The sequence below is a fragment of the Numenius arquata genome, chromosome 12 (genome assembly GCF_964106895.1).
Source record: "Numenius arquata chromosome 12, bNumArq3.hap1.1, whole genome shotgun sequence".
In the NCBI taxonomy this organism is placed as follows: Eukaryota; Metazoa; Chordata; class Aves; order Charadriiformes; family Scolopacidae; genus Numenius; species Numenius arquata.
The window spans coordinates 38,458,182-38,471,754 of record NC_133587.1 but is presented as its reverse complement, the minus strand read 5'-3'; the positions used below and the strand labels follow the sequence as shown (position 1 = coordinate 38,471,754).

Below are 13,573 nucleotides of genomic sequence, written 5' to 3'. Positions count from 1 at the left end.
GTAACTCAAGATTATGGAGATTACTGTATTTTTACATGTACACCCAGAGGTTATCCAAGGTTATCGAGTACGACTTTCACGAAACACCCATTTTATAGTGGATTGAGATATCCAAGTGTATGTACTTTCATACAAATTTTAAAACTTTAAGGCAGTGTCCTGGTATCCTTGAAATCAGTAACAATATTTTCACATCAACTTCCAATTTTTTTAATACTGTCTAAAGTGGCTGGGTTTTGGGGTTTGGAATAACACCTTCCCATTTTCTGAAACACCTGAATTGGTCAGTCTTCTAGTGAAAAGAGATTCCTAGTCATTTTAATGTCCCACAGAGACTGGATTTGACAGACCACATAACAGAGCTTCTAAAAATGATATCAGTGCTAACCTCCCAGTGTCAAGAAACTGTATTTTAAATTCGCTTTCCTAAGGAGTGGTCTTCTATAGCTTAAATAGCTACATTTTTAAAACTTTGCTACGTACAGTTTTTAAATTAATTTTACTCATACCCATTCAGATCTAGTATGATGGTGAGGATTTCAAATCCAACTCTGCAATGGTTAAATGTTAGTCTACATTACACATATGTTCACCTTTCAATAATTTATTTGAGCTATATACTACACTTGTGAAATGTTAAACAGTAGGAAAGAAAATAATGTAAAACTTCAAGTGTGTGGGCTTATTAATATTTTTAAAATATTTCCATCATCATCATTTTTTTTTATGTCATTCACTTACCGTAACCTGGGGAAAAACAGGGATAAAAATGACTGACATACATTTGGGAAAATGCAGGAAATCTGGGTATCACTTGACATTAATGCTCTGTTCACATGCACGAACAAGATTCTAGAGTCTCTTTTAGAGATCATAACCATTGAAGATGAAGAAAGAAATAATACGGAGCTACTTAATCCACTTGGTTTGAGTCTTCAGGAAAATACTATCATGACAGCCTGCCAACTGAGCATTTCTAGGTACACATTAAGAATTTCCCTTGCTCTAGTTAATTCTTGGCCTTTATCATGACCCAAGTAAAAAGTAGGTACAACTCCCACTCAAGTATGTGTCTATGCAAACCCAGCCCTGCTAAAGCTCATACCCAAGTTTCCGTTGTTTCCAGCAGCAGTAGACGATAGGGCTTTGGAGAATTCATCCCAGGAGCCCGAAGCACAGTCATCTCTGATCCTCTCTCTCATCAGAGAGCCGTTCTTAAAACTGAAACACACAACCATATCATATGCATTTTTCAAAACATTTGGCTATAGATTTTTAAAGGATTTTTAAAATTGGTTGTTATACTCCATATTGATGTTTGTTGTATCAGCTGGATACAGCTGGGTAAGCTAATTCTTCATCATGGAAAAAGATGGAGAGGGAGGAAATTAGACAAGACAGAAAACAAGTATTACAGGACACGTAGAGGAACACAGTGCAGAGATGCTGGTACACATCTCTCCAATGAATAAGCTCAGATCCAGGCTGGCAGACCACACTAAACCCAGGCTACCTCTGAACAGCTAAGACATCTCCTCAAAGAAGTACTCTGAGATGACTCTGCAAGGAGATCTTCAAGACCCACCTGGATGCAGTTCTGAGGAGCCAGAGTCTCTCTACATTGCATTTACCATTTCAGGAGCACAGTACCAGCATGGAGCCAGCCTGGGTCCAACAAGACTTTTGAGGTCTAGCTCTGTGCCACGATCTGGCAAAGGAAAGCACCGCAGCTGCATCTGCACAGTTCTGGTCCAGAGCCAGTAAACCATGCTGCAAAAATATGTATCTGTTCAGTGTTTATGGTCTTTGCACCCTTTATGCATTCACTTCCTTTGTGAACGTAACACTCCTGCAAAATACTGCAGCATTAGACTGAGACTCAGAGAAAAGCAGTTTGAAAACTCTCCAGCACAGAGTTGTTAGAGCAACTCGGCAAGAAAGGCACAGGAATATCCAGAAATAGGGCAAGGGAATTACTGAACTTACTCGGTAGCAGCAGCTGAAGTTACCTAAGTTCTCTGTACAAATACGCTGCCTGGTAGCTCAGGTGCTCTCTTCTACTAACCCAGGTAAGTCCCCTATTAACTACATTATTTTATTTAAAAAGGGGTATTGGTGCAAAAGGGGCAGTGTCAGGGTAGAAACAGCAAGACAGAGGGAACAGGAACTCTTTATATCTGCACGGGTACAGAAATATCTTCTCTTCTGAAAGGCAGGATTGGGCTTCTGCACACACTAACCTGCAGCAAGAGTGGCAGTATAATGGTTATTCAGAAAATGCCTCGACATCTCCTTTTCTATTACAGACAGTTTGCTTATACAGCTCTTTCACACAGCAACAGTGGGAAAAATATTGGGGAAAATGAGAAACTTGAATGCAAAACTTTAAAAAAAAATAACTACTAGGAAATCATATAGTGAAACTCAGTAACTTGCAATTTACATGCTTTTGAACTCAACTTCACAAACAGTGTTCCCACTGTCATCTACAGCATCCTATTACTGTACAGGTAAGACTCAACATTACAGTTACAGGGCAGATTTGAGCTTTGCTGAAGTTCTGAGTTAGAAGCACCTACAATCCAGGGGATTTAGACACAAAATTCATCTGCATATTACTTGTAAATATTTGCCTAAATACTATGACCCATTTTGGAAGTTCTTCCCCTGAATACAGCAACTCAGTGAGGGACAACAAAGCTTCAGACCACCTTCCCAACTACTTGGCTGGTGAGGGGCCAAACAATTCCCAAATCACACCAGCCAAAAGCTACCATGAGGATCATTCTCTCAGCTGGGCTTCCTCAGTATTTTCCACATGCACAGCCTAATATGTCCCTGAACAGCACTGATTATAGTCCTCCATGAAAAGGGAATCTTCACCTGCCCCATTATGTCCCCTCTGGATCATCAGAAGAGCACAGAAGTTATAGAGCCTGGTCAAGCCTCTGACATTTCACGTTATTATATTTCAGAAGATTGTTATTCCTGTACATTATGTGTATTACCTTAGCTTCATAGTGAACTGGCTCTATGTATATGCAAAAATAATTCCAGCTTTTTATTGCCATGAGAATTTACCCTCCACAACTCTGCAGTTTCAGTTACTCAGATTAAACAATAGGAATGCTATAATGTTGATGCAAATGTTCCAGCACTAGATTGCCATACACCGTACAGAATGCTGAATGTTCTATTCATTATCATTTTGCAAAAGAAATAAAAAACACTAACACAGAGAAAGAAATATATATCTTATTGATCCCAGCTGTACAAAAAATAAGTGATATTACCATAAAAGTGCCATATATGTTCGAGAATCAACAGGATTGCAGAGGATATGACCTTCTAAGGCAGGAGTTGGTTCTTGGATCCACAGAAACAATGTGTCACTTGTGCCAAGGCTAATCTGGAGGGGGGAAAAAAAAAATAAAATAATTGAAGCCTTATCACAATGTGCATGGAAAGCAATACAGAAATTAAATTAAAACCATTTGTTATTACCACTAATTGTTTTTAAATTACACATTAAGTCAATTGGATTCGTGTTGAAGCTAGATCTGACTTAGGTTGTCACACCAGCGAAATACATACTAGAGGGAGTCTTAGGTTTTAATGTCTGGAGCATTAGTTAAAAATAGTCACAAGAGTTTACTTAAAATCTTTCAGGCATCTTACAGATTGATGGAAATAAAACAGTGTGAATCCAATATACTGAAAATCAACATTAGCAGATAAATTTAACTGCTAACCTACAGCTATTTTACATTTCATGTGTTTCATTTATTTGGGAATACAGACAGTTTCCGGGAGTACATTTTGACTTACTGCAATATCTCCTTCTTGAAGTCTCATCCCTGCCAAAGAAGCTGAAAGAAAAGAGTCACAATACCAGATTAAAAGTTACTTTTTTGACTCAACTATAGCGTGTTGCTTGAGACATCATCATACATTGCATTCACCATCTCAAAGTACAATATAAATGGCAAATATGGTCATGATGACCTTAGCCTATACACTGTAAAAGATGGGCAAAATGGGCGAGGGCGTGATTTTTAACACAATAAAACGCTCAAGACAAACAACTATGGAACTATGTGATTCTCTAATGTTTTACATATTCAGGTTTTAAATACAGTGGACCCTTACTTAACTCACTTCAAAGAGGAAACACTCCCACTTACATCAGACTACTCATATTTATTGGACTAAGCTCGATTTTAGTATCCAGAAGAAAAATTGGACTTTGGAAAATGCAAAGTTTAACCATCTCCCAGAATATGAATATAAAATAAACCATGAAGAAGTCTCCGTCTTGATTCAAACCTGCATATGCTTCTGTAATACAGGTATTTTATTTTCACAGTCTTGAGAAACAGACGACTTTGCTCTACACTGGAACAGTCTCCAGGATTCAAAAAACTGACCCTAAATTAACACCTTCCCCTATGCTGAGATCTGCCAGTCTGATAAAAGGACAGCTCTAATACTTAGAGAAAGCCTATGAGGTCCATCTCCACCTTTTTTGCTTGAAAAGATACAACAGAAAATATTAATTTGAAAATTGCTAAGGTAAAGTGTTGGCAGTTCATAGTAAGAATAGTTTCTTAGGGGTAGGCAAAGCAAAACTCCTGATAACTTTATCAGGAGGCAAATAAAGTCACCTCTGTTTAGTAAGCAAAAGAGAACTCATTTGTCATACCCAGCTTACCCAAGATGCCTATACCTCAGAAGAACCAGTGATGGAAGGCTGTTGGAAAAAGGTATTAATGCTGATAAACATGAGATTCTTTCACTCTATAGGGAGCATCTGAGAACCAATGAGATTGATTTAGAATTTTAGTACATACATAATCATATTCACTGAATCTTAGACATTTAATCATCTCACCTGGATTGTCTCCCGTAAATGCTACTACTTTACAGTCTGGGCTAAACCCATAACGCTGACTATAATATGGAGAAATGGGTCCCTAAGGAAAGAAAGAAAGAGAGAGGAAAAAAAGCTCAAAAAATGGAGAGTAGTCTTGCCATGTATGACACAATGTGTTATAACATAGAACTGAAAAACCCCAAAACAGCTGCAGTAATAATTTCTCTGCATTTAAGGTAGGAATGAATATTTTCAAGATTTTGAACCGAATTCTTTTTGTTGTTGAGAACCTCATAGAAATACCAGGCTAGATTTTGAAATAGGTTAAGTAAAATAGTAGCATTTTAGCTTTGGGTCTCTCTCCAGCTGTTCACATCAAGTAACATAAATACATCCATCTATTTTGCACACATACATGAATATTAATACATAGAAATTAGAAATTCAATGCAAACACAAGAGGAAACACAACATTAATAAACATCACAACAGCAAATGCTGGAATATGACCCCTATTATTTTAGGGGTCAGGAACTGTATTCTTTTAAGCCACATTTGATAGCCATAGAGAAAAAACAGAAGAAGAAAACTATCCGTAAAAAATACAAGGACATCTGTAAGGATTTTTTTTATGTTCCTCTCCACTACAGAAGATCAGCGCTGAATTGAGATGGATCAGGTGATGGATATTTGCACTCTCTTACACACGCACCAGCTAAAGCAATAGCTCTTTTTGTGCTGGGTTGTAAGACTAAATTCATTTACTCTAAGAGATGTGCGGCTTGATTTGATTTCACCATTATGCTACATGAACTGAGGAGCTTTAAATATCCCAAATTATTCACAAAGATTACCTCATTAACTCTACAAACAGTTTAAAACAAGGTCCCTGTCAAGAAATGCAAATGCTGGGCTCTGTTTCTGCAGTAATAAATACTGTGCACAGATCTGCAGTGACCAGGTGTTTGTGGGCATGAAGGGGGGACCCCAAAAATTCTTACCACCGCACCATCTACCAAAACTTCTCATCATAGCGCAGGGCAGGCAAGAATCCAAAGGTCATCAATTATGAAAGCCACGACACCAGCTACCACTCAAAAGATAGCTGCTTCTGCTCTAGCATACACATTCACAAGACACCTGGAAACACTAAATCAAGCAGCACAGCTCTGAGGATAACTGTCCACGCATGCTCGTGTGCACACACAAGTACACTCCAAGAAAGTACTATTAGCAGAACTCTCAGCACAAAGCTCTATTTGTTGCTTACAGCTCTCCTAGACAAGCACATACCAAGACTGAATGGGATGGTACAGGGCATCCTAGTTTCTCCTCTAATCCAGGTGCACAAGCATCAAGGCAGGACGCTGACCATACCTTTTCCCAAATCTGCAGCAAGTTCATACCAGAACCTACAAGATAGATTGAAACAAGAGGCATATATCATTAAACAGAAGACAGTACTGTAGCAGAAAATTCCACCTCATTACAGGCAACAGAAAATTTATGGATGCATATTTTACATTCAAAGGGAATGGTTACAGCCATTCTAAGCCTAAAGGATACTGATGATTCAGCCTCTGGATAGCCTTCACCTGTAAAGGTAGCAGAGAAGGCTTCTCTGACACACAATGCATTAGATAATTCGGTTATTCCCAAACCGAGAGCAAAAGGAAGAACATGGATGCCTCCCCATCAGCTCCTCCCCAAATCTTCCACCTTAGACAAAGGCTTCACTACAACTATCTAGTGATGCAGCAATGTCACTTGAAGGTGTGTTGTGCTCACATGAGACCTAACAATGAAGAAATTCCCCCCTGGGTGTTATGGCTTTACACTACTCCCAGAGTATCATATAAGCATCTAAATCCATGCTGACTAATCTTCCTCGATCTCAATGTTTCCTTCTTCAGAGATGACAAAATAAAGGCTTAGAAGTTCAAAAATAAAGAAAAAAAGCAAGAGGTCAAATTTTCAAATGTAGTCTTCAATTTTTTGGCTAGTTTGAAGACTTCAGCTTTGAATACCAAAGTCATGATTTTCAGAAATGCTGAACCGCCCAATTGAAATCTACACAACATACTGAGCACTCCACATCCCTTGCTTACATTTCTAAGATGCCTTTAATTGCACATTTCATTAAACTTGAAAATCTCAGTGTGTTTCTGGTTAGTACTGTTCAGGGACATATCAGTCTTACTCTAGATTAACATTTTCATTTCAAAGGCTGTTTAGCCCACGACTTATTTATCCCAGAAACATAACCACATTCTCAGCTGAGCACAGTGGAAAACCTGACGTTACTTAAATTCAGTACATCTTTAAATTTTTTAAAGCATAAAGACAGTGAAGTTGACCCAACTTGCAGTGTCTGTGGAATAAGGCTATGCTGGGACACAGAGGAAGAGAAGGGATGCAACCCACATCCCAGCCAGCACAATGCAACCCCCATCCCATCGCAATGCTCGAGCACCACTCTTGCTCTGCAGAATAACCCAAGCCAAACAGTAGGATGTTTGGATTATTATTAATAACATATAAAATAGCATTAAATGTATTACATTTAATCAATCCCATTCCGGGCAAATTAAACACACTTAACAAATCATGCGCTGGTTTATTTGGCCTATGATACAATAGCAGGAATTTGACAGAGCACAAAGTGCAACACGCCTCCCACAGGCAAAAGATGCATTTCCCTTTGCTGCTGCCAAAAGCGCTACCACCCACAGAAAAGGAAAGATGGCAAGATTTCCTCCAGCTTCTCTCAATTCTCTACATGACACCACTCTTAATCTGGCCATCCCCTCCTTCCAGGGGTAAACTGAGGAGTCCTTCCAGGGGTAAACTGAGGAGTCCTTCCAGGGGTAAACTGAGCCCAGCATCACTGCCTGCACTTCCCAGAGGCAGAGGGTGTGTGTGAGCAGCCTCATGTCCCAAGCTCTCAGGCTTTCTATGAGGAACTATGTAAATCTACAAATTTTCCTGGAAAAGTCCCTAATTTAAAAGGCCAAGAACACCCTTGCTAAATTAAATTAACCAGTGAGCAACAGAAACACTAAATAAATATGAATTTTACTAGAGAAAGGTTAGGTGTTGTTTCTTTTGGGTTTTTTCAAAAAAAATCATTTTTCCCTCCTGCAAGCCTAGAGAAACATTTAACCAGTATCCTCCAATGCAATTTTGCAAGACATAAGGACAGACTCCAACTTTTGCTGCATAAAACAATAAAAACACTAACCTTTATAACTGAAAAGGTCCAAGTTTATATCATACAGAAACAACACTTTGGTTTATTGACTGGTAGATATAGTTGCACAAAGACTTTAATATGCCCTGAGAAAAGAAAGATGAGCTAATTTACTCCACCCTCAGAAACTCATTTAAAAGATGTGAAACAACTATTTCTCAAGAACTATTAATCTGTTGGCCTGGATTCATCCTGTCCAACCACAGGCACTTGCAGGAGAATCTCTAGGCAGTGAAAAATAAACACCAGAGCTGAACATTCCCTGGATCCACTTCTCTTTCTCGTTGATTATACAGGGAGCGATTTAGGGACATGGTTTAGTGGTCCCAGTGTTAGGGTAGCAGTGTTAGGTTGATGGTTGGACTCGATGATCTTAAAGGTCCCTTCCAATCCAGATGATTCTATGATGCACAGTTCCTAACTCGAGCAGCTCTGGTCACAATCTACAATGCTAAGTTTAACATATCAAATAACTAATCATCTGAGAACTAAGGGAGAAAAAAAAATGAAAATCAAAGGCAGCTTTTTGACTTGTCACTCCAAAGGTCAATAGCCAAGGCCATGGTCTAGTACGGACTGATGAAAGGGACAAACAGTATTCAGTATGTCACTGCAAGCATCACTGACAAAACGACCAGGACCATCATCAGGACTTACTAATATTTACTACCTATACAAAAGCATAAGTGGTTCAATGCTGGGGGCGGGGGAGAAACCAAAACAAAACAATTTCATCACAAAGACCAACCGATGCAGACTAACTGGTTTTATTAATCAACAAACCAAAGATCGATATTTACGTACATTTATGAACAGTTAAGTGCATCTGTATAACAGCACTCCAGATTGCCTTTTCAGTGAGCTAAAATGATAAGGAGCGTAACTCTGCTGACACCACCCAAGCTACATTAGGAGTAAATTCAGCCCACCATGCTTCCTTCTGAAAAGGCTTCAGTTCAAAGCATCCTTGTTTGACAGAACAACAAAAACAAGTATGCAAAGCTACGATTTACCTAAGGCTCTTAGAAAAGCATTTCAAAGGATAAAGCTTCTCTAGGTCAAGAGCTGAATAGCTGTTCTTTAAGGTGTCTTCTAAAAGAAACAATGCCTCAAGTGTTCAAGTTGTTTAGGTCCCAAATGTATCTTACTTTTAACATCTGCACAATATAAATGAAAATCGTTCTTCATTCCACTAGAATGTAATTTGATTTTTTTTTAAATCAATCACCCAGGGTGCTCAGCCATTCACAAGGAGTGATTTGAACCTTATGAGATTGGGCCTTTCAAAAGAAAAAAAAAAATAAAAAATCCTGAAACTGAATAGCACATTTCCTACAATAACCTGCAAATTTAAAGAGATAAGTTATTGTGCAGAGCTAAACAATTTGACAGGGTCTTTTAAAGATGATATGACCTGAAGTTAAACCTACAGAAATGAAGAATAGGTCTATTATCTGAACATTATTTTGAGAGATGCATTTTAAACTACAATATACAGGTGCAACGTAAAAGATCAAGTGAATTGCAAGAAATCATAAATGACAAGAAAACAAGTTTTTCAGCTGGATCCAAATAACTACTGCATACATTATAATTATATTTTATTACTGGAATTAGAATTCTCTCTCATTATGTTAGCAGAAGAAAAGAATGAACAAGACAAAATATAGCTTACAATGCCGAAAAATCTTTTGTCTTGTAAAGAGAACTATAACATCCTGCTTAGTTCTCTTATCTTTTTTCATACAAAGATTTAATATTTTTACACGTTCTGAACAGTAGATAAGATTTATTCAAAGTTCCATAAATATCCAGAGGTGTAACAGAACAGGCTGTCCTAGAGCTGTTTGGAAAATGCAAGACATGTTCTATGAAAATTTTCCAATGAACAAATTTTCATTTGCTTTAGTTTAAAATATTTTGGTTTTCAACCAAACACAGAAATTTTCATGTTCTAAAATTGAAGAAACAGGGATTTCCCCCACTTGCTTCCAGGTAGAAAGGGTAAAGGTAGCATTATTCAGAAAAAAAAAGAAAAGGAAAAAAAAAAAAGAAAACCAACCACAAAACCAACTTTTTTTTTAATGCTTATGTTTTTGAACATTTGAATCAAAATTAACAATTCACTCTTGTTGAAAAATAAAAAATAACATAATTCTTTATCAGTAAAAGTACCCTGGAGATCCCACCATCTCTATTTGAAATGCAGGACACGAGCTAGTTCTGTGAGTTAAGTGGCTGAAGTGCTCAGTATTTGGGCCTACAGAGGAGCAAAGTGCAAATCTCCAAAGAGTTACTGTTGCCAATAATACACAAAAAAATAAAATTTAGCTGTGAAAATACATGGGTAATGGAACAGGACCAGAAGATAGACGTAGTAATCTCACAACTGCTGCAAAATAAGCATGGATTGCCTTGCAGTTTTTAAGGTCTCCAGTATAACTGGGAAATCTGATATTGAATACGTTGTCCATTAGCTAAAATTGAGGTGTCATGCCTTTTCCTACAAGCTTTGATTGAACAACAAAGGAGGAAAAAATGAGTTGGTCTTAACAGATGGGTGTCAACTATGGCTCTATAATGCAAAATTTCCTTAGAGAGCCTTGTTATCTAACCTTTCAGCTCTGAAATATATCTTCTCCAAGTTTCCGAGCAAGAATCAAAAATGCTATTTAGAAATAACAGCACAGCTCCCAGGAAAATGGTTTCCTTTGTAATTGCCACTTAAAATTGCCATTTAAAAGCTGGATAACTGAGATAACACACAACAGCAAAGAGAGACACTAGCCTTGTCACTTTTTTGTCTTTGTTATGATGAATAGAGAGATATGGAAGGTTAAATTATTTTTTAACTGAGTTTAGGATTTTATTTTTTTTTTGCTTGGTTTATGCTTTTTTCTCTGGTACATTTTGAAAAGATATTTCTGTTACAGATCCATACTCCAGTTAGGTGGGGGGGAACTAATCACAATATACATCTTGTTCACATCCTGTGCAACTGAGATAAACCAGCAAAACTGAAAAACAAATATCAGAACTAAAAAATCCACAACTTTTTCATGCTTTTAAATAGATATTTCAACATTCCTTTATACATCATAAAGCAATGAAAAAAAAAAGTACAATTTCATTTAAGAATATTTTCTGTGGATCCATTTTATAGAAACGGGAATCCTAGTATGATGGGCATAAATAAGCACAGCTGACAGCACTATCAAGAGCATCAGCAAATGGAAAGGAGTAACAGCTTAAAATCTAATATACTTGTCATTAAAGTTTAAAGACTGCAAATAATCAGCAGAGACCCTGTCCCCCTTTCATGTAAGGTGGGGATGGAGAGGAAAATTTCCTTGTTGAATTGCAACCACACTTACCATCACTGTAATCGATGGGCGCGTAAGCTCCTAGGAAAAGGGAAGCTGCAAAACTACTAACCAAAGAGATTCTCTGAAAGAAAAAGTGTGAAATAGTGAATACCATATTATTTGCTTCAAAGTAAATAATTAAGTAATTGGAAGCAGCAAATGTTAATAGATTCTTAATGCTAGGCACAAAGCACAAAAAATACACTTAGAAGTATTACTAATTTTAGTTCTATCTTACTGTGTAAGTAATACTGCAGATATCAATCTAAAAGTAACCCCAGAATAAAAGCTGTTAATAGCTTTGCATTCTGAAACATGCAAAATACACCTAGTATACAGCATACTCTATGTTATCATGAATTAACTCACAACTTTGGCGTATCGCAGAACCTCATTTCAAGAAAAAACACTTACTAAAGGGAAAAAAAAAAATCATAACAACCAAACACCACCCGTATGTTGATATCAGGGGAAATTCCCAGAAACTGTCCACTGGGCAACCCAGAGCACAAATGTGTAAGTTTTATTAGCAGCTCTGGCGAGGCTCTGCCAGCACCTTTACATGAACTCTCACCTCCCTCCCAGCTGAGACCCCAGACCTCCAAGAAGCTACTCCCAGGAGCTGGTAATCATCAGGTTTGAACTGAACCACTACCTGCAGCTCTGCCTCCTGGTATGTTCCAACAATGCATTAAATCCAGCTCTAGGGCTTCTAAAACTGGCCCAAAAAATGCCCCGGCCACATGACACAACACACTGATCCAACACGAACTTGCTTCCACTTCAGACCTGATGGACAAACCACCAAGTTAGATGGCTACCACCAAGCTTTCTGCAGGATCAAGTATTATCTGTTTCCAAGAAGCTGGGATAAAGGCTGATAAATTTCTTATTGTGTGCTCTAATTCAGAAAAAATATGATTGTCACCCAATAACTAATCAGAATCAAATCTCTACCTGTCGAGTGAGCCAGCAATGACAAGTTTTTTTATTAATGATCACAAAACCACTGCTTCACACAGCATTCAAAGATGGACTATAGCTGGAGCAGTAAGATGTGGCTATAATGGCCAGGAAACTTAATGATGCACTTGCTCTTCATGCGTCTCTCCCCAAGAATATAACACATTGTGCTTAGATAATGAAGGCCTACCTTCTGGGGTGCCCCAACAGGCACTAGCTGCCTGAAATGGAAGGAAAAGGATGAAGTTAAACTGTGAATCAGCCAGTTTAGCAAGCCGACCTCAAGAAGGAAAAACATCCACCTTCCACGTGTCATTGAGACTGCTGAGCTGCTATTTCCTGAGGTTTCCCAAGACCAATTCTGGCATAGAGATATTTTGTGTCTATTTTGTGCTTGAACACAGCAGCTTACATCTCCTTTATAGCTAAAAGGTGCCATCAGTGCAACTCAAAGTCTGAGCTTGGTCTGACTAGTTCTCAGTTCCACAGACCCACTTCCCTTCCTCTAATGCATTTTTCTCCAAATTTAGTCTTAAGCTTATGATCAGACTGTATTAGTATTCTTTTTCACCCCACCGCTTACTAGCATGAAGTTCTAGAACATGTACTTAGAAAGAAAAAAATGGAAAAAAAAGCAGCATTGTCCCAAAAAACAGAGAGTCAACTCTGCAACTCGCTTTCCCATGAAGTCCCCAAGGGGTCCGATTTTAAAAGCCACAAAAAAAAAAAATTATGATCAATACTATCAAGAACTGCAGTAATACAAAAACACGAGCAGCCTGACTTCACTGGTCTGGATGTTTGGCCTATCCTGATCACAAGGCAGGAGCCTTTCCCTCATTTCCATCGTCTTTGCATGGAGTTTTCACCCGGCTTCAAACCATGGCATTTCTGCCACAGCAAGACGCAGACTCAACAAACTGAAACACTAATGGAATTGCAAGCTGATTTGTAAAAATTAAAAATCAGAAGGAAACCAACTACACAATGTAATTCATTTGTAATAATAGAATCAAAGTACCTCCTCAAGGGAAAAACTATGAAAGAAGTCTAGAATCAATTTCCTACGCACATCCGCACGGACGCCAGCTTCGTATGGCAGAGCAATCACATTTCTGCATG

The 13,573-nt window shown here is 38.1% G+C and overlaps 1 protein-coding gene across 2 annotated transcripts in view; it reads right to left on the bottom strand.

Annotated features, from left to right (window-relative positions):
• Nucleotides 1–13,573, bottom strand: part of XYLB (xylulokinase) — an 86,649-nt gene that overhangs the window by 63,343 nt on the left and 9,733 nt on the right. For both annotated transcript variants that reach the window (XM_074157181.1, XM_074157180.1), the window contains exons 8-13: nucleotides 11,498–11,570; nucleotides 6,167–6,285; nucleotides 4,892–4,973; nucleotides 3,829–3,869; nucleotides 3,294–3,409; nucleotides 1,106–1,221 (exon numbers count right to left, since the gene is read on the bottom strand). In XM_074157181.1, coding sequence (XP_074013282.1) covers nucleotides 1,106–1,221; nucleotides 3,294–3,409; nucleotides 3,829–3,869; nucleotides 4,892–4,973; nucleotides 6,167–6,285; nucleotides 11,498–11,570 — 547 coding nt within the window. The remainder of the gene's footprint in view (nucleotides 1–1,105; nucleotides 1,222–3,293; nucleotides 3,410–3,828; nucleotides 3,870–4,891; nucleotides 4,974–6,166; nucleotides 6,286–11,497; nucleotides 11,571–13,573) is intronic.